Source organism: Bos grunniens, chromosome 11 (assembly GCF_055505025.1).
Source record: "Bos grunniens cultivar Pamir isolate PY7600 chromosome 11, Bosgru_T2T1.0, whole genome shotgun sequence".
Classification (NCBI taxonomy): Eukaryota; Metazoa; Chordata; class Mammalia; order Artiodactyla; family Bovidae; genus Bos; species Bos grunniens.
In genome coordinates this window covers 76,397,639-76,418,563 of record NC_141175.1, presented here as the reverse complement: position 1 = coordinate 76,418,563, position 20,925 = coordinate 76,397,639, and the positions used below count along the sequence as shown (strand labels likewise).

The window sequence follows — 20,925 nt, the reverse complement described above, 5'->3', positions numbered from 1 at the left end:
AGCATCTCTATGTGTTACTCGATCTTTTTAAAAATGGTTTATTGTCCATTTTCTGTCTCTTGCTCAAAAAATCTAAAATCCATGCTGGCAGCGGTCTTGCCTTAGTCAGTGTTGTCTCTCTAGTGTCCAGCACATAGCAGGTGCTCAGCAAATACATGTGGAAGGGAGGAATACATGCTAAATGGTTATGCATATGGAAGGAAGCATAGTAACCCTGAAGGTAGGGGAACAGCATGAATAGAGATGAGAAGACAAGGAGAGGAGCAGCATGGAGATGGGGCCATGAGGAGCCTGACTTGGTCGGTACGGAAGGTCCTTGGAGGCAAGAGGTAGCTATGTTGGATGGTTGGGGTGGGGCGAGGTTATTAAAGGGACTTGAAAATAAAACAGGAGAGAATGAAAATTAGGAGTGGGCATACTCAGGGCATGTTCTGAGTGCAATGCAGGATTTTCTAATATGACAGTAATTTGGGGCTCTGGCATTGATCCAGAGGAAATAGTCTCTCTCTCTCTGATTTCCTATAAAGGGAAAGTGGACACTGGTACAAAATCTGGAATAGGAATGGGCGAGATGGTTTCTTTTATTGTCTGTCTGTGATAATATTACCCGAGTCAAACATTCAGGGTTTAAAGGCTTTGCGTTTGGAGTCATTTTCAATTCAAACGACCTGACAATGCAAGATAGCTATACTCATAGAGAAAGAGAACACTTAGGGAGATACAGACCTTTTTCTTTAGGCTTCTCTGAAACTCTAATTAAATGAAATGGATCTGTGCCTCATGCTTAGCTCTGATTTTTTTCATCCAGTGCATTTGAGAGGCACATTGTGAATATGTATTTGAACATTTTGGTGGTGCTCATTTGTGATGAGTATAGATAGAAATGGAATTCACTCAGTATAAAATGTTTACATGCTACAGTGAGCACGCCTCTGCTCTTTCTGAAAAGAGACAGCACGCCTTTTTGCTTAGTCCAGCTTCTGAGGGTGACATGTCAGGGAGCTCTTCCTGTCATGCAGAAATCCTGAGCTGTACTAGAAAATGGAAATTGCAATTAGAATGGGCAGAACTGAGATCCTGTCTCCTTTCCAGAAATGTGCATATCTCTTATAAGATATCCAAGCTGCATGAAGAATTATTTCTGTCCTCATGTTATCTTCAATTTATGGCCCTAGCAGATTTTATTTTAACAAATATTCCTAGATTATTCTAAAGAAGACTCAAAATAGGGGTTGCTGGGAAACAATGCAATGGAATAGTCTAGAATTGAAAGGGAATCTGGTCTTCTTGGTGGCTCAGATGGTAAAGAATCTGTCTGCAATATGGGAGACCTGAGTTCAATCTCTGGGTCGGGAAAATCCTCTGGAAAAGAGAGTGGCTACCTACTCCAGTATTCTTGCCTGGAGAACTCCATGGACAGAGGAGCCTGACAGCCTACAGTCCATAGTGTCTCAAAGAGTCAGACATTTACATTTACACTTTTACATTTTCACTGGTCTGAGGAGTTTTAGAGAAGGAAATGGATTGTTTCCTTGAAACTACCCCCTTGATATGCTTGCCTGAAGGGAAGGGAATAAATTCTCTCAGCTCAATAGGAAGCTTCTTCCTGTCTCATCATCAAACATTTATTTACCTTTGAGAAGTTAAGAGCAAGAAGTGATGCAATGCTCATGACTTACAGCACCTTCACTATCTTCCTCCATATACATAGCAGTTCATTTTGGAAATGTTTCCAGAGATATAGTCAAGGCAAGTGCACATTCTTCTAAATCCTATTTTATACTATAAAATCTAGAGCTGATGCTTTTGAAACTTTACCTTCCCAGAGTTTGCCCAGTGACTTGGTTCTGGGGCATTTAAGCTATGGCTTAAAGGTGAACATCTATTTTTGTGTTTAAGAATTGTTTGGAGTGAGAATCAGGACAGATTAGATGTTGACATGGGAGTGAAGAGATTTTGAATGCCAAAGAAGGTATGATAGAACAGGAGCAGAGAAACACCGAACCTGAACATAGGGTGGTCAGAGCAGTGTGGTAAGTGTGCAGGGGAGGCTCTGGCAATGTGACCAAGGATGGTTGTCAAAATTCATCAGTGCTCTTGATAAAGAGCTGAAAAATTTTATCCTCTATATCAGATGGCTACAGAACCCACATATGTGTTTGTTGAAGCATCTTCTGAAGTTTTTCAAAGATATGGTTTTGCTTTTAAGTCATACATTAGTGAATGTTGAAACAGCAATTTCTTTTTTTAAATAAAAGCTCTAAATGTGGCATATTAAGTTCTAAAGAACCAAATGTATTTCTAGGAGTGTTCAACCCTAAACTCCTGGAGTAAGCACAGGAGTAGGTTTGGACTAAAAAGACAGAGTTAATGGGGAAGGAAGTGGCTTATTTAGTTCAGTCAAATCCTACCATTTGCATTGTTCACATAGAGGATTGCCAAGAGGTAGGGACTAGCTGTATAGCATTATGTCACCCCTGAACTCACTGATCAGCAGAGCCTGCTTTTTGTTTTGATGCTGACAACAGTTTATGGAAAAAGAAAGCAGAATGTAGCAGATCTTAGAGCATTTTAAAAAGTACACCAAGACCTTCTCTTATTTATGTATTGGAGAAAACTAGGCTTGGGAGTAGTGAGCATTCAGTTGGCTTTCTCCAGAAGAGATCAGGAAAACTCTTGTGTTTGGGCAGGAGCAGAATATTGCTCTTTCTGACCTCCTTGCTGCCCAAGTTTAGAGAGCACTGAGGAATTTTAGCTATAGCCTAAGAGACAACTCTATATGGAGAGCTGACTGGCAACAGTTCTGTCAAATCGATGAGACTAAAAAGTTTCAGATATAATTTGAGTCTGTCTGTTGTACACTGAAGGGTTTCTGTGGTGTCTCAGTGGTAAAGAAGCCACTTACAATGCAGGAGATGTTGGTTTGATCCCCCGGTCGGAAAGATCCCCTGGAGAAGGAAATGGCTACCCACTCCAGTACTCTTGCCTGGGAAATCCCTTAAGCAGAGGAGCCTGGCAGGCCTGCAATCCATGGGTGTCACAAAAAGAGTCAGGCACAACTGACCAACTAAACAACATTGTCCACCAACCATTACACTGTCTGGATATTGATGAACAAGCTTCCAGCATCCTGACTACAGAATCACAGGTGGGGCATTAAAAGAGTCAATGTTCTGGTGAATTCAGATACAGTTTCCCAGTGCATGGAGCTTCTTTCCTTCTACTCCTGTTCAAACTTTCCAAGCTCAGTGGGAGTCCATTGTTCATAATGTGATCAAAAGGTAAGGACTGTGGGAGCCTGCTGATCTCCTTAGGGAGACCTCAGATCCCCATTATGACTTGGAATTTGTTTCATTAATATTTGCCACACTGAACACTTTGCACTTTCCCCTTTGATTATGGAATCCCAACAGTCTTCACAAAACTTTTTCTGGGTTCTCTTCACTACCAAGAAATGGATCTAAATGCCACTTCTTCGAACTGCCTTCAGCACCCAAGATTTGGACAGCAACATGGAGGTTGCTTCTGTTCTGTTTTGTAACCTCTGTTTCACGTGAATTCCTCTTATTTCTCTAACTACATCACAACTTTCTTGGAACCTAGAACCAAATCCTATCTTCTCTTTCAGCTTCTAATTCATAAAACTGACTGAGAGATGAATGGATAGATAGGTTGATAAGAGGAGCTTAGGAACTTCTAAGAACGAATCTCAGCTTGTGAAGTGTTCTCTCTGATTGCACAAAGTCATAAGCAGGTAGGGAGATTCACATTTCCAGTTGGTGAGGATCACCTATTCTGTTTATTACCTTTCCCTTCAGAAACCTCACCCTCCCACCTTTCCTCATTCCTTTTATACACCACACTTAAAATTGGAGGCATAACCTTGTTCAAGAATGTGCAAAGCAGGAACATGGTAATGAACTCTTGTTGCTACTATAAACTTGATGAATGGCTTGTGGAGGAAGGGCATTAAATAGCACTCTCAGTCCAGTGATTAGCTCTGCAGCAATCCTCCCTTGGAGCTCATGCAGATCAGCATCCCTTTCATTCTGCTCTAGGTTTCCTATGAGCTTCATTGATTGTGCCTGAAATTTTTCTGGGTCTTGGCTGGGAGGGTTTCCTAGGTCGTGCTAGTGGTAAAGAACCAGGCTGCCAATTCAGGAGACATAAGAGACATGGGTTCAATCACTGGGTTGGAAAGATCCCCTGGAGGAGGGCATGGCAACCCACTCCAGTATTCTTGCCTGGAGAATTCCCATGGATAGAGGAGCCTGGCGGGCTACAGTCCATAGGGTCAAAAAGAGTTGGACACAATTGAAGTGACTTAGCACAGCTGGCTGGAAGGGTAAGGAACAAAGAAGGTCTCTTTGTTTCTTTCCAGCATTCGCACCACCTCCCTGCATCTCTCTTTCCTCAACCCATCTCACTACGACTCTCGATGCATTTGATCTGGATGAAACATGTGCTGCCTTGACCTGCACTTCCTCCTTGACCTTTGTCTACTTCAGACTGCAGGGACAGAATCACCTATATTCAGTCTCCTACTTTTTGCCTGAGATACAGATATCCTGTCACAAGAAAGACTGCTGAGGCTGAATTTGCCCAGATGAGCCATATAATGGGTTTGCTCCTGAAATAGTTGTAAGTGAATGGCAATTTTCAGTGCCCAGTTTTGTTTCCAGAGCACCAATAGAGGGGCTTTCAGAGGCTGAGACAGTGTTTTCCTAAGTGAATGCTGCTGCTCTTTAGCTGCTAACTTGAGACCAGTCTCCTTTGTCCATGTCATCTCTTCTCCAGGGGATCTTCCCAACCAGGGATTGAACCCAAGTCTCCTGCTTGGCAAGTGGATTCTTTACTACTGAGCCATGTGGGAAGCGCTTATCTAAGTGACTAGTTTTACTGAGAAAAAAGGAGGACTATTTTTACTATAAATGTGATCTGACAATGACAAAGAGAATAAGAAAATCTTTCCCTTTGATCTATCATTTGGTTAAAACAAGCAAGCACATGTTTACGCACTTGGTCTGCACTTTTCTTTGTCTCATATGTACTTTATGGAACCTGTTCGCCACACTTGAACAGGGGCTGTGGGCCATTTCTCTCGAATCGTCCACCATACAGCTCCTTACCCAGGACTAGTATTTTTTAGATCATATTGTTCTTTCTGGACCGTGGACCAGCAGTGTTGGCGTCACCTGGAAGCTGGTTAGCACTGCAGAATCCCAGGTCCCACCCAGATCTCCTTAGTGAGACTCTGTGTGTTAGTTATTTCCCCAGGAGATTTGAATGCACATTGAGATTTGAGATACCCCGATATAGGAGACACTTAGTAGAAACTCATAAGATGCTCATGCATGTAACTAAAAGAAAAAATCCTCCCTTGCAGAGATGAAATTCTATATGTTGACTAAGAAGTTGTAGTTGAATCTATGTGTTACTAGAATGTTAATTCCAAGGAGAGGCAAAAGGGGAGTAGGCAAAAACAGGAAGAAGAAAGGCCAATAAATACAGCTGACTTAGGAAATTTTGGTTAATAACTGATGTTTTGATGCAATAGTGTGGACCAGTTTTTACTAATGGACACAACCTATTGCAGCGTTTCCTCTTTGGCATGGAAAAGGCTGGCTTGGATTGTCATTTCTTGGATCAGACATCCATCTACTCCTAGGACATCTTTTTCTTCCCCCACTGCTAAGTGCTCAAGACTGAGTAGAAACTATGAGAAGTGCTGAGTACTTGAATATGAAGTTTATGTACTTGGCAGAAATACAAGGGCTACTTGTTTCTTCTGACTTGGACAATCTTTTATTATCCTGTATTGATATGACTGTAAAAATCTCAAGATGTAATTTCTCTTTAGTAAATGAGAGACAGCATTGCAGAAAGCAAAGCATTATATGGAAAAATGCACTGCCTGTGGCATCTGAGAAGCCCACCTCCATCACTTCATAGATGTTGATCCCTAACCAGTCACCAAACTTCTCTGACTTCCATTTTCTCACCCATGCAATGGGCTCAAATTCTTGCCCCAGCTGACTCTGAAAGGTGGGTGTGTGAGATTAAATGAGCTGATAGGTATGAGGTAGGAAGCAAGTGACTCCTACAGCAAGATTAGCACCCTCCTGTATCATTTATTCCCTGGACTACTTTCTTTGCATTCATAGATATTACAGAATAATAGATTACTGTGTGGGCACTGGAGTCAGAAAGCCTGGTTTCCAGTCCTGCCCCTACCACTCCTTTAGAGTGTGACATTGAGCAAGTCACATAACCCCATTTGACTTCAGTCTCTTCACTATAAAACTTGGACGATGAGGTTATGATAATTAAGTACGATAATGCATGTAAAGTGGCTTATCTCAGTTTCTGCCAAAATAATCACTCAGCAAATGACAGCCAATGGTTGCTGTTCCCCTTGAGAACTCCTTGAGAGCAGAGACTTGGTATCTTCATCTTATTGCTCAGAACACCTAGCAGTGGTTGGCACATAAGCCTCATCAAATCATTCCTCATCTAATTAATATATTTTGTGACTCGAGAAGCATTGGTGGAATTCTTGACTGATGGGTAGATAATGCTTCTCTGAGTTTACCTGGTCTCTCTCTGAGTAGCTCACAAATAGAACAGAGCAAACGCAGCAGCACATACAGCAGTCAGAGGCGGCGGCCCTGGCTTGAAGAAGTATATTAGCTCTACAAGCCTCATCCTCACAGGTGCTCAGGGAGTGATGGAAGCCATAATCATTTACTCAGTGAACACTGATCAATCACTTGATGGATTAGCTGGTGTCATCCATCTGGCTGCACTTATCTTGAGGACTTGACTGAAATCTATAAATCTCCTCTTCTTAAAAAACTCCAACCAGTAATTTTTGATTTGGCCTCATTTCCTTGAAGTTAGTTTAGAACTTACCCTTTTTTGCAAGATTTTTTTGTGGGGGGTGGGGTTATGGGTCTTGGTGCTGTAGTAAGCAACCATCCTTTCTCCCCCAAAGTGATCATCTGCTTTACTAAAAGAAAAGTCACATCTTAAGTGTCTTACCTGATTGGAGTGAGAAGTTATATGAAGAAATGCAGGGAAGGATATATAAGGGAAAGTATAAGGGGGTATGAGGTTTCCTGGTGGCTCAGTGGTAAAGAATCCACCTGCAATGGAGGAGGCGCAGGAGCTGCAGGTTCAGTTCCTGGGTTGAGAAGTTGCCCTGAAGGAGGGCATGGCAACCCACTCCAGTATTCTTGTCTGAAGAATCCCACAGACAGAGAAACCTGGAAGGCTGCAGTCCATAGGGTCACGAAGAGTCAGACATGACAGAAGTGACTTAGCACATAAGGGGGTACATTGTAAACAAAGACGTGAAGACTGGAACCCCAATTTTTAACATTCAGTAAAGGAAAAGCAAGCCAAACACACACCAGTCTGAGTTGTCCACGTGGTCTGTCAGACAGTGAGGGGGCCCATCCTTGGGAGATAGACCCTTGAAGGCATTGATATCTCTGATTACAGGAAACAGTTTCCTCAAGTTTCTGTCCAGGTACACGTGGACTTTGCAGTCCAAACAGGTAATGCTAGATATGATTTTTCAGGTATTAAAGCAAATCTCCTTAAGCACACGTGCCACATTGACTAAAATCCCACCATTAGCAATTCAGTCCTTTGGTGCTGGCATTACCTACTTCATGTCTTTTTTAAAAAGGCACGTTGTCTTGGAGGATCTCATTCAGCAACTCCTTAGAATTTCAATGCCATTACATTATTCAGATGGTATCATCCCTGGGAAAGAATAACAAAGAACACGATTTAAAAGGAAATGTTGAGAGCCTGATTTGGGGAAGAGGTTCTGAAAGGCTGGCAAGGGATCCATGAGGCAGAGATAACAAATTCACAAACTTGGCCTGACATTATGTTTCCAGCATGCCCAGTCCTGGGCTACGTGTTTTGGAGAGGAATATGAGAAAAGAGAAAGGCAAAATCTGTAATCCGTATGTAGTTGAGCTGAGATGCCACGGATGGGAAGCAGAGCACATGTGCTCTTTTAATAGTCCATCCCTTGCATTTGTATGCACTTTTAACTTTTCAAAGCACGCTCATATCCAAGTGCAAATTATATGTTTATAAAACATTGGGCATCAACAATTGCTATCTCTATGCCTAGGCTCGGAATCTCAGGCCCATTGGGGTGGTTAACTTCCCCTTTGTTCATTTAGGCTCTTCTGGCGTGTATCCTTCACTCTTCCCCGTTTCCTCTGCCTGTTTAACCCCTGGAATGGTCTGAATTATAAAACCCATGTCTGATCATTCCGTTTCTGTGTAAGCTAGCCAGAGTGGATCTGAGTAACACAGAGGAAGTTTATGAAGTATAAGATTCAGGTAAGTTTTCGTTGTTGTTGTTGGGCGATGGGCAGGCAAGTAGGTCCATATCCTATTTGAGTGTTTTACTGTTTAAAGCATTTTATTAAGTCATAAACAGCCCAGATGGATGTGGTTGTGATGGGCATGGGCTAAATGAGGAAATAAAAATAAATAGTTTGTGCATCGACTGGAGCTTGTATTTAGATTGCATCTTTTTAAGTTTAATACCACTCTATTAAAAAAAGAAAACCTAGCAAGAGTCTGTAGGGCAGAGCCAGGAGGCTATTTTTAACTCGAGTATTATGCTGCCTTAATTGTGTCTTCTCTGAGTAGACACAAACACTGAGTTACTAGCAGAGAGAATAAAAAGGCCAGTTCATTTTCTGGTGTATCTGTGAGCCCTAACAAACATAATATGTTCAAAGGTTTTTCCCACAGCTTGTCTTGTCAAGAAAGGTCAGAAGGGCAAGCAGGGCTGAAGCAGAAGTCTTAAAAGATAGAGAAGATGATGTTGCCTGGCTGTTGATTAGAAAATGGAAGAAGATTGGTATGTGATGGCAAGCCACAAAAGCCTGGCTTGAGTAACCTTGTCAAGTCTTGCCACCTGTAAGTTTTAGCTGCGGAATTAAAGGCACTCAGCAGAGGTCAGCAGGACCATGGATGCCTTAGAGCATCCAGTAGCCAAGAGACTGGGGGGATTCTAGAGACTGAACATGTGAATGAGGGTGTGTCTGTGCTTTCCCAAGCTAGCGAGCATCTCCAGCATGCTTCTTTAGTACCAAAGCTTGCTACTTCACAGTGGGTGCTGTGGATTGGTTGTGTCTCTCTCCCCACCACCCCAAATTCGTATATTTAGGTCCCAATCCCCTAAACATATGGGTGGGTGGAATTTGGAGATGAGGACTTTGGGAGATGATTGGATAAGGTCGTAGGGGTGGACCTCTTGTGATGGGATTGGTATCCACAGCAGGGGATAAAGAGACCAGAGCTCGCTCTCAACCATGTGGTGATATAGAGCAAAAGCAGGGGTAGGTTCACACCAGAACCTGACCAGTCTGGTATCTAATCTTGGACTCACAGAACTGTGAGATTTAAATATTTGTTGTTTAAGTCACCTAGTGCAGTATTGTATTCAATATCACAGAAGCCTGAACCAGTTAAGACAACAGGGCTCTCATCTATGAATATGTTCTTTCAGTATTCCCTTCTTTGGAATCCCTTCCAGCAAAGGAAACCCTACACTACCTTCATGGATAAAGCAAAAAGGACTGAGATGTGGATGGTTATAATGAATATAAAGGGCATCCAAAAAATGACTAGATCTCAGGAACTCTTGTTTCCTTTATAAGACTCCTCCCCACCCTGAACACACAGAAAGAAATCAAAGTGAAAACAAACTAGTAAAAAGACAAAACAAAGCCAAACTTATAAATACAAAGGTAATAAATTATCCTCTTTCTGATCTGGGCAGCTATTAGATACTGTAGAGTCTATTTTGAGGCCCCACCTAGAAACAGTTGAAAATAAGAAGGCTTAATGGAAACACTAAAACCACACCAACCCCGAAAGTGACAAGAAAACAGCTTCTTGTGTTCTTGGTTGAAGCAGTAAATACAACAAAAATACTTATTTTCAGAATATTTATGGAGAACAGGAAATGAGATAAGGACTTTCACCTTTTTGACACTAACTCATGTTTGACCCAGGTCAATAATGACAACTTAATTGGCCCAGCTCTTAGATTTCCCAACTGCTGACTAAGTTAATTTGTGACTTAACAGGCCGCTGGGTTTGCAGAACGGTGAACTAAAGCCAATCTCAGCAGGATCTTTGCCCAGAAATGAGTTGGCATGTGGAAACCTGAAGGTGAAGAAAATGCTCCAAGAAGAGGTTTCTTCTCCTCTATAACTGTCCCAGTAGAAAGTGACTCTAGGTTCTGGTTTATGGAAATTTCAAGTGCTTAGGTATTCTTGTGTCTCTCTTGCAGTAGAAATCCTCTCTTCTAATTTTAAAGGACATCACAGGAAGCTTTTACAGCCTTAATCCTCCCCTTTGTCACTTGTTACTTTAGTAAGGTAGAATGATTCTGGGAAAAGGTAGACACCAACAAAAAGCAAGCCTTGTGCAGCAGAAAGGGCCAGATTACCTTGGGTTCAAATTCTAGCTTTACCACAAAAGAACTCTGAGGCTGGTTGATTGCTTACCTTTTCTGAATGTCAGTTTCCCTGTTTGTAAAGTGCAGATTCACTGAGTTGTGGTGTTTGAAACACCTGGCCCCAAATAGGTGCTGGGAAATTGTTGGCTTTAGAAAATCAACTTTATTGAAGTGTAACTTAAATAATTCTATGTGCTCATTTCAGCTGTTTGAGGAGTTTTTGCAAATTCATGTATTTTGTAACAGCCACCTTAGTCAAGATATAGAACATGTTCACCAGCCTAGAAGTTTCTTTGGTGCCCCTTCCCAGACAATCCCCACCATCACCCTTTACCCCAGCAAGTACTGATGTGCTTGCTTCCTGTCACCATAGACTGGGTATATTATTTCTTCAAGTTCTTTTTAATAAATAAAGTTATTTGATGTATGGTATATTCTCTTATGTTTGCTTCGTTGCCTTAGTATAATGCCTGAGACCCAGCCATGTCATTGCGTTAGTAGTTTATTCCTTTTTATTTATTATTCATACTGTGTTGTGTGAATAGAACACAATTTGTTTATCCAGTAACTTGATGATGAATATTTGAATTGTTTTTAGTTTTGGGCTATTATGAGTAAATCTGTTTTGAATATTCTTGACCAAGGCTTTGTGTGGACATATGTTTTCACTTCTTTTGAATAAATAGTTTATAAGAAGCTGTCAAACTGTTTCCCAAAGGGGCTGTACTATTGTGCAGTATTACCAGATACATTGGATCATTCCATTCATTCCACGGCTTCACCCGTGCCTGCTCTATCAGTCTTTAATTCTAGCTGTTCTAGTGAGTATGCAGTGGTATTTAAGGTTTTACATTGCATATCTGTATTGACCATTGATGTTGAACATCATTTCCTGTGCCTATTGTTCATTTCTGTTGTTCATCTTTGGCCCATTTTTAATTAGATTGTTCATCTACTTGTTTTTCCCTTTTAAGAGTTCTTTATATCTTCTTTTTACAAGTCCTTTTTCAGAGCGTGTTTTGGAAATATTTTAGTCCCTGCCTGTGGCTTGGCTTTTCATTTTTCTGATAGCTGTACTTTTGAAGAGCAGAGATTTTATTTTGATGAAGCCAAAAGTTTTGAAGTTTTAGCTTTTACATTTAAGTCTATGATCTGTTTAGAGATAAATTTTGTGTATGACATGAGGTAAGGGTTGAGTTGTATTTTTTTTTTCCTATGTGAATACCAAGTTGCTTCACCACCATTTGTGGAAAAAAAATTATTCTTTTCCTTATTGTAATCAACTCTTTCAAGATATAGAGGATGAGGGATCATTTCCCAACTCATTCTGTAGCATCACTAAAACAAAGCCGAAAAAAGCAATTACAAGAAAATAAATATACAGACTAACATCTCTACAAATATAGACACAAAAATTCTTAACAAAATATTAGTCAATCAAAACCTGTGAACATAAATGGATTTTGACAAATCTAAGTCAGATAGTTTTATTTGGTTGCTCAAAATAACCCATGTAATTTCCATCACACTCACTGTGATACTCAAACTTGTCCTCATGGCCTACAAGTTTCTCCATGACCTTATCCCAGGTTCTTCTCTGATCTTATTCCTGCCATGTCCCCTTTGTTGATGCTCCATAAGCCACACCACATAGACACACTATACATTTGTGATGAATACTCTTTCTACAAGTTGGATTCAGACTTAAATATCATCCATCTCAGTGGGTTTCAACTGTGGATGTATATTAAAATCATCAAGGGAGTTTTAAAAAATGATCAGTGCTTGGCCCTACCCTAGAAAAATAGCATAAAAAGTCCCTGTAAGTGACAGTTAAGTTTCTAGATTACTTTAAAATTTCCCCAGGGGTTTGTAAAGTGCAGTACAACCTGAACCTCATGACCACTTTCCCCCCCACCCACCCCCCACGGGGATTCAGATTCCCTCTTTCTATTCAGAGGTCCAGCTATTCCAACACTGGCCACGAGTTTCTTACCAGGAGCTTGTAGAATCATCAGTCTTTCCTTCTTGCTTTATTTCAGTGAGTGGGACTCAAAGCTTCTTTGCTCATTAACTCTCAGAATCACAGATCAGAGTAAGCAGAGGCCTAAGTTATCTAACAAGGAAGTGCTTAGGGAGGTAAGCAGACTGGAACCCACATTTTCTAGCCCCAGCACCATTAGTATTTTAGTTAACTGGCTTTTCCCCTTTCTCTTTATCTGTGCTGAGTGAGGCTGAGGAATATAGAATTGGGAGGATCTTCAGCTTTTTTAGTGTGCTTGCAACAGTTTTCATTCAATAAATCTCTCCCTCTAAAAGTCCCTCTGTTAACTTTTCTTCCCCCAGTGATCTGGGAGTGGAGGCTGGAGTGTCAGACGAGTGTTCTCATTTTTATATGCAAATAAATCACTTGATTATATTTTTTGTCCTTATGTTATGATGAATATTTCAAACGAATTTTATATGGTTCTTATTTATGGTTTGGGAGCTATTTCACATTTTGGCTCATTGCTGTCTCATCTGCATATACCATATCTCAGCTGATGTTGATTGGTCTCATTTACATATTCATCATGCTCCTATTTTCAAAGATATTTTGTTATACACTGGCTTTTCTTCCCCCTCCAGTGTTATAATACCACATAGATGTGTTTTTAAATTGCACTCATTTCCATACTCAAATTTTCTGGTTACCATAAATCACCACATTGTCACCTCCTCCCCCCACCCTCATTTAGTGTAATCTTCACACTTTATACCAAGCTGACATATGGTTCCAAAGTAATTAAAAACAATGTAAACAGTTTACAGTGCACTTTGCAAAGCCACTTCACACTGCAGAGAGTTTAATGATTTCCTTTTCCCCCAGCCAGTCCCAAAGCAGTGAAGAGTCAGGAGGTTTGAGATAGTGATGCTGATGAAAAAAGCCAAGGTGTGACAGTGATCAGTTCACTTCTAACAGAGAAGCTCCTGCTCCACTTCTGCCAAAAGACTCGGTTCCCTCTTGACTTCTTATAGAAGCAGCAGAAGGGGTGGGTTAAACTGGATTAATGAGCAAATGGATTAGCATAGATTGGGGCAGAGTTACTGGATTCTTTCATTTATTCTAGGAGGTGGAAGGGGGACAAATCAAACTTAGCAAATCCCCAACCACCAAGGCTACAGAGCCTTCTCTCTTTACGATGAGAAGAAGACTAATTTTCTTTTTTGACACTCATGGTTTGCTCAACTACTAGGATCTAGTCTTCACTTATTTTTTTTTTTTTTCCGACAATAGACTCAGTTTTGTTTGTGAATCTCCTTCCTCACTTTCAAATCCCTGTGGCTGGGGTAGATATTTTCAGCTCTAGGAATGGAGCCCATTTCTCAAGTCACAGCCAATTTGAACATCACATTCTCTTAGCTGCTGTGGTTGGTCCAGGGATGGTTGTGTGATTTAAACAAGTCAGACTTAAATCTTAAGACTTTTGTGGGATTGAGCAGGAAAAAGGGCAGTGCTTTCACCCTGAATAGAACCTGAGACAGTGTCTGAAGGCAGGACTGCTGCTGCTTTTTTCTCACCAAGGGTGGGGCTCAGGGCTGGAATGACCATAGTGAAGGGAGACCAGAGAGAGGGGGAGAAGCTGAGTCCTAAGGACATCGAACCTGAATAGAGCTGTTTCTAAAGTCATTCCTTCTTGCCGAATGTCAAGTTAAATGAGCCATTAAACTCCCTTCTTTTCCTTAAGCTAGTTTGAGGTTTATTTTCTTTGGCCTCACACAACAGAAAGAGCCCAAGCAAATACAATGTTTATATCGCTTATTTTGCACATATTATCTTGTGCCTTTGTGTCCTGGGTCATATTTTAAACTATAGCTATACAAATGCCTAGATCATAGTAGAGTCTCAGCCAGTGTTTACATGTCTATCAACTCCTATGTTTTTTATTATTATCATTCCTGTGATAAATATTCCTGTTATTTATCCTATCGTTCCTGTCATTCCATCAGTATTTTTTTTTTTTTTTTGTATCTAGGTAGTTTCCCTCTCCAACTAATTATATTTGTTTGTCATTTTTATTCATGCATTTATCAGACATTTACTGCAGGTATCTGACTGTCTGAGACGCTGTGGATCCAGTAGTGGGTGAGAGCAGTCCTGCCCTTGTGCTCATGGAGCTCAGGGGAGTCAGAGATTAACTAAACTATGGCATAAAAAAGCACAAGAGTGCTAAGGTGACGGTCGCCACATAGAGACCAGTGGGGATAGGAGGGTGTTTTACATTAGTGGGGAGGGTTTGTCCTGGTCGAGGAGGTCAGGGAAGGCCTTCCTAGGCAAGTGACACTGGTTTGGGAATCTGAAGCAGAAGAAGGAAGTGACTAAATGAAGAGGACAGAGTAGAGAGAAGTTCTTGTCAGAAGGAAGAGCACATGCCAGGCAAGGCCCATGATGGGCAGTGTAGCATGGTACACCGAACTGAACTGAAAAAGGGATTAGCAGAGCAAAGGAGAAATGTGAGAGGTCTATTCTAGTTGCTTCTCTCTCTCTCTTTTTCATTTAAATTTATTTAGTTTTAATTGGAGGATAATTACATTATTGTGTTGGTTTCTGCCATATCGCAACATGAATCAGCCATAGTTATACATATGTCCCACCTTGAACCTCCCTCCCACCTCCCACCCCTCTAGATTGTCACAGAACACTAAATTTGAGCTCCCTGTGTCATATGGCAAATTCCCACTGGCTACCTAATTTTGCATATGGTAATGTATATGCTTCCATGCTGCTTTCTCAGTTCGTGCCCCCTCTTCTTCCCCCACTGTGCCCACAAGTCTCTTCTCTCTGTCTGTGTCTCCATTGCTGCCCTGCAGGTAGGTTCGTCAGTACCATCTTTCTAGATTCCATGTATATGCGTTAGTATATGATACTTGTTTTTCTTTCTCTGAGTTATTTCACTCTGTATAATAGGCTCTCGGTTCATCCGCCTCATTAGAACGGAGTCAAATGCGTTCCTTTTTAGGGATGAGTAACATTCCTTTGGGTATGTGTACCACAACTTCTTTATCCATTCATCAGTCGATGGACATCTAGGTTGCTTTCATGTTAATTTCTTTTTTATGTTCAGAGCAGCAGTAAAGTATGTAGTGTGTGTGTGTATGTGTACAGGTATACACATGATTAGGTATAAATTTAGAAAATATCACTCTGGTTGTCATGTAGAAGATAGATGGGGCAGCACAAGAAGAAGCCTGGTGCAGTTTTCCAGGGAAAGACAATGGTAGCTGGAGAAGGAGATGGGTAGACAGGTCAGAAGTATAATCAGGAGATTAAAAACAACAGGACTTGGTGTTGTACTTAATACAAAGTTAAGTTACACTCTGGCTTTGCTCTTAAATAGTAATTCAGGGATGTGGAAGAAACCTGTAAATTCTGAATACAATCTGATAAATATGCTGTTGCTACTACAAGCACAAGATTATGGTTTGGAAGCACTGATAGAGTTCTGGAAAGGCTCTACTCTACAGTGGAGGAGGGGAGTAAACATTTGATCCAGCTCCTGGAGGACAAGCAGGATTCTACCAAGTGGAATTTTAGGTAGAAGGACAGCATCTATACAAGAGCAGTGAAAATATATTTGCTCACTTGTTCATTTATACATTTACCTGTACCTATTTTTTGGTCTCTCTATGTGCCAGGCATTATCCAATGAACCAGCCATCACATTCTAAATAAGCAATATGATATCTGGGAATGGCAGTGCTTGGGAAATGGCAAATCTTCCTGCCTGAAAGTGTGGGCTACACTGTGTGTGGTGGGAGATATGAGCTTTGATTTCTGTGTCAGAGGCTTATGGTTCTTAGAAGTTCTTCTGCAAGGGACTTTGAGCAAGACAGGTCTGGAAGCAGACTGGTGGAATGCTGGACCTGGGACAGAGTAGCCTTATGCTGTAGGCTGTGCAAGTGACTTTGAACCTCATAGCTGCAGGAGTAAGATGAGATAATAAGGCTCCAGAGGTATTTGTGAGGGGTGGTCAACAGGACTGGAAGAGCACCTGCATAGCAGGGAGAGAGAAGGCATGTGAGTCACAGGATTTTCTTGCTTGGGAATCTGAGCAGATGGTGATGTTATACCAATATGGGCAATATGAGAAGATCAGAAATTTAAGGACAGAGATAAGGAGTTTGTCTGAATATGAGGCACTTGCGGTTCACTTAGGGGTAGATCTTGAGGAATCTCTCCATTTCAAAGCAAAAAGTATGGCCTCAGAGGAGAGGAGAGTTTAGGCAGATGCAGATTTAGGAGCCCTGGTAGTAAGACATTATTTAATAAATAATGATTTGAAGGTATGAGTGTAAAGAAAGAAACTGGCCAAAAAATGGCGCCCCAGAATACCTGAACTTTTGAGGGGCAGCTGAGGAATAAGAAAGGAGACAGAACTGGTTATGGCATAGTCTGGGGTGTTCAGCAGGCGGGCAGAAGGGTGAGGTGTCACTGAAGCAAAAGGGGAAAGAGTAATGAGAAGGATGGCATGAATGGTCAGTGTAATCAGAAGCTACCTGTCAGTTAGGTGCTACGAGAACAAAGTAGAAGTCATCAGTTCTGGCAGCTTGGCTGTTATTTGGGACCTTTGATAGAATAATGTAACAGTGTTAGAGAATTTGTGGTCAAAGAGCAATTGGACAGGAGTGAGGAGAGACTGAACAGAAAGGCTGAACAGAATGCAGGCTGCTTTTTCAGAGGAGTGGTAGTGATGAGGAAAAGATAGGAAGGGGGAAGAGAAAGAAGGCAGGATTTATCCAGAAAGCTTTTCCCTCTTCTTTTTAATAAGCGTATGTGAAACTAGGCTACACGTGCAGAATGAATGAAAGGGATTTTGTGATTTGTGGAGAGGGAGATATTGCAAAGAAGCCGGTAGTTATTAAGTTCAGGAAACTGGTTAAAAACTGGAAGAATAAAATAAATGAAGAAGAGAGATCTGGAAAGATCTGATCTGAACTCATCAGGGACCAAGATGAGGAGGTGAGACAAAGGAGGAAGGTGAGCATAGGCCTGCTGCTGCTGCTGCTAAGTTGCTTCAGACGTTTGTTCAGAGTTTGGTTCAGTGTTGGCTCCTCTACTCAGGAATGCTTTCTTAGGACATGAAAAGTACTGCAAAAATAAGATTTATTTATTTATTTATTTTGGCATCTGTGTCAGTACAGGCTGGTTCATAAAAGCATGTGGTAGAAATGGATATGCTGTGACTGAGGAAGCTGAGTTTCAAAACCAGCTGCTCTGTCTCTGGGATTATTGCTATGTCAGCTCGGATCAACCTTCTGTCACCAAAGGACGTTCTCATGGGAGGCTGAGCACCCAATGATGGGTCAGTCACATTTTCTGGATTTAATTATATTAAAAGTGAATATTTTGTACCTGGTATTGCTGTCTTTAGAATGATTTCTATGCAATTTTACAGACTGGTTGAAGGGCCAAGACCTACCCAATCATCATCAAATCTCTGTTAATTCCAGGCAGGGTAATGGCTGATCCATCCAGGAATACACATTGAGCCAAAAACTCTCCTACACTATTCCTTTCCTGTTTTCCTTGGTGAACTTTGCTCAGATGAGTGCCCCATCTTGCAATTCCTGTGCGTGTTGAATGTCTTCAAGAAGGTAAACCCTGAAGACCACAAGTCTTAAACTGGGCTCCTGTCCAACAGGGAGACGCTTGCATATAGATCACATAAGCCATCCCACACTATAGAAATGCCTCCCTTGATATACAGATGAGGAAACCACAGCTCTCAGAGATAAACTGATTTAATCAAGGTGACACAGTTAAGTTTATATTAAAACTAACACTCAAACATAGGATTCTGACCAACCTCTTCTAAGCAAGTGACTTAACCACTGAAATACGTTGCTACTCTCTCTGCTTTGTGTTTCTTTCATTAATGGATTTCTTTCTCACTTCCTCAGACCTGGGCAAGTGTTCTTTCTAAAAGGCAGGTGAAAGAATCAAGATAAAAATTTACTGGCTTAAAGAAGGAAAAACATATATAACTGAGGGAGGGGTGTTGCTTATTCTTATAATGAAAAAAATGTTCCCTTCTGTGTAATCCATCTAATCTATTGGTGTACTTACTGGCACTTAAGTTCTGGATTCTGGCTGCTGCTAAGTCACTTCAGTCCTGTCCGACTCTGTGTGACCCCATAGATGGCAGCCCACCAGGCTCCCCCATCCCTGGGATTCTCCAGGCAAGAACACTGGAATGGGTTGCCATTTCCTTCTCCAATGCATGAAAGTGAAAAGTGAAAGTGAAGTGGCTCAGTTGTGTCTGACTCCCAGCGACCCCATGGACTGCAGCCTACCAGGCTCCTCCGTCCACGGGACTTTCCAGGCAAGAGTACTGGAGTGGGGTGCCATTGCCTTCTCCATTCTGGCTGCTACTATGGTGAAAAATACTTTTTCCATTTCTTAAAGCCTGGGGGATGGGATCAAATACCTTCAAAAGCAGAGTGGGTTACCGTAAGCATGAAAGAATTTGCTGCTTTTTCTTTTGTTGTTGCTTTGTACCCCACTTTGATAAAAGCTTATTTGAGGAGACCCATACGTTAAGCTAGTCCAATAAAACTCAAATGTTGAAGATCTTAAAAAAAAAAACAACCCACAAATATTTACATTAACAAAGTCTTCTCTTTTCAAAGGAAATCGTCTTCAGTGCTCTAAACTTTCCCAATACTTCTGAATGTTTATCTGTCATTTACCACTTGTCAGCATGGCTTAGGGACAAGAAGTCCACAAAATCTCTAAAGCCCAAATGGTAGTCCCTGCTGTTAATTAAAAATTAATCAGAAATAATAGAGAGTTTCTTTAAAAATAATGAATGTCAGCAGAGAAAATAGGCTTTGGTTTATAAAAATTCCACTCACAGGTACTTTGGGAACAAAAGAAAGAAAGTGAAGGTGTTAGTAGTCCAGTCTGACTCTTTGCAACCCCATGGACTGTAGCCTGCCAAGCTCCTCTGTCCATGGGATTCTCCAGGTAAGAATCCACTAAAGTGGATGCCATTCTCTTCTCCAGGGGATCTTTTCTGACCCAGGGATCAAATCCATGTCTGCTGCATTGCAGGCAGATTCTTTACCATCTGAGCCACCAGGGAAGCCAAATTTTGCACCAAAAAAGTGAGAATTTTTTGAATTGAACTTACGCCTATTTCAGTGGCCACATGCTGAAAGATTCCACAAGTTTAGGAAATATGGAAAGGAAACGCAATTGGACAAGGTGCAAAACCTTTGCTTGGTGTGTCATTCTAGTTCCTAAGCATAAAGAATCATGCTAGATGTGATCTGAGGTTGCTGCCTATAGCCATTCAAAGCACCCCCACACTCCTTGGGTACATACATTTTCTCCAGGTCTCCAAATCCTGAAAAGGCTCCTTTTGGGATGACTCGAAGCTTGGTGAGAACAAACCTCCTGAAAAGAGAGTGGACATAAAATATCACAACCTATCCATTCATTGATTAGTCATCGAGTGCCTAAGGTATAAGAGCAGATAACAAACAGCTAACGCATACTATGTGTTTGCCATTTGGTAGTGGTTATAATTGCTTCCTCATGATCTCTTTTCACCCATATCACAAAGCAGTGATATGGGCACTATTGTTATCCCTCTTTTGCATAAGAGGAGACTGAGGTTTAGGGAGGATTAAAAAACTTACCCAGGGTCAGATGGCTAATAAGTGGCAGAGTTAGGATATGAGCCTTCTGTTCATCACTACTCCATGTTGCCTCCACTAGCCCTATATGAGTCTCCTTCTTTTTCTCTATTCCAACTCTCAATACCTCCTCCCTGTTGTCCTCAGCTGACTTTTCTTCAGAAAAAAATGAAACCAGCAGAAGAGAATGTCCTCATGCTCTCACATGGCTCCCAGTTAACCTCTCACTGGCACTTAGGCTTATTATACACCCTGCCCCACTTCCTGTTACTATGGGTGAGCTGTCCAGGGTCCTGACTAAAACACAGCTCCTCTGATCCACATCATATCTTTCTCCTGCCTTGTGAAGGTAGCCACTACAGCAGTTTCCCCCTTCTTTCATACATTTCATTCACCTACTTTTTCTTCTTTATTGGATCCTGCCCATCAGTATACTAACATGCCTTAATTTCTCCCATCTTAGAAAAATCTTAACCTCATCCATCTTCAGCTTTTGCCATTTCCTTCTGCTGGAAAAATTTGTCTCATGCTTGCCTCAATATTCCTTCCAATGGCTTCTCATCTTAGGAGAAAAAAAAAAAAAAGATAGTATATAATGGCCTTCAGGATCCTACAGGATCTTCCCACTCTCCTTTCCCATAGATCCTCTAACTTCAATTTTGACACCTCACACGATGATTATTTCATTCTCTTCACAGTAATCTCTTACTATTCTTTGTACAGGCCAGGCTCCTTCTTTC

The 20,925-nt window shown here is 41.3% G+C and overlaps 2 protein-coding genes across 18 annotated transcripts in view; one reads left to right on the top strand and one right to left on the bottom strand.

The window, feature by feature from the left end:
- Window positions 1–20,925, top strand: part of LOC147363332 (uncharacterized) — a 791,043-nt gene that overhangs the window by 166,465 nt on the left and 603,653 nt on the right. For 6 of the 13 annotated variants that reach the window (XR_015136990.1, XR_015136993.1, XR_015136996.1 and 3 more), the window contains one exon: window positions 10,131–10,445. The exons of the other annotated variants lie outside the window; for them this stretch is intronic. The gene's annotated coding sequence lies outside the window, so the exon portion shown is untranslated. Of the gene's footprint in view, window positions 1–10,130; window positions 10,446–20,925 lie in introns of those variants that run through there. 13 annotated transcript variants of the gene reach the window in all.
- FSHR (follicle stimulating hormone receptor) overlaps window positions 1–20,925 on the bottom strand; it is a 223,008-nt gene that overhangs the window by 124,240 nt on the left and 77,843 nt on the right. For all 5 annotated transcript variants that reach the window (XM_086327025.1, XM_086327026.1, XM_086327028.1 and 2 more), the window contains exon 2: window positions 19,872–19,943. In XM_086327025.1, coding sequence (XP_086183151.1) covers window positions 19,872–19,943 — 72 coding nt within the window. The remainder of the gene's footprint in view (window positions 1–19,871; window positions 19,944–20,925) is intronic.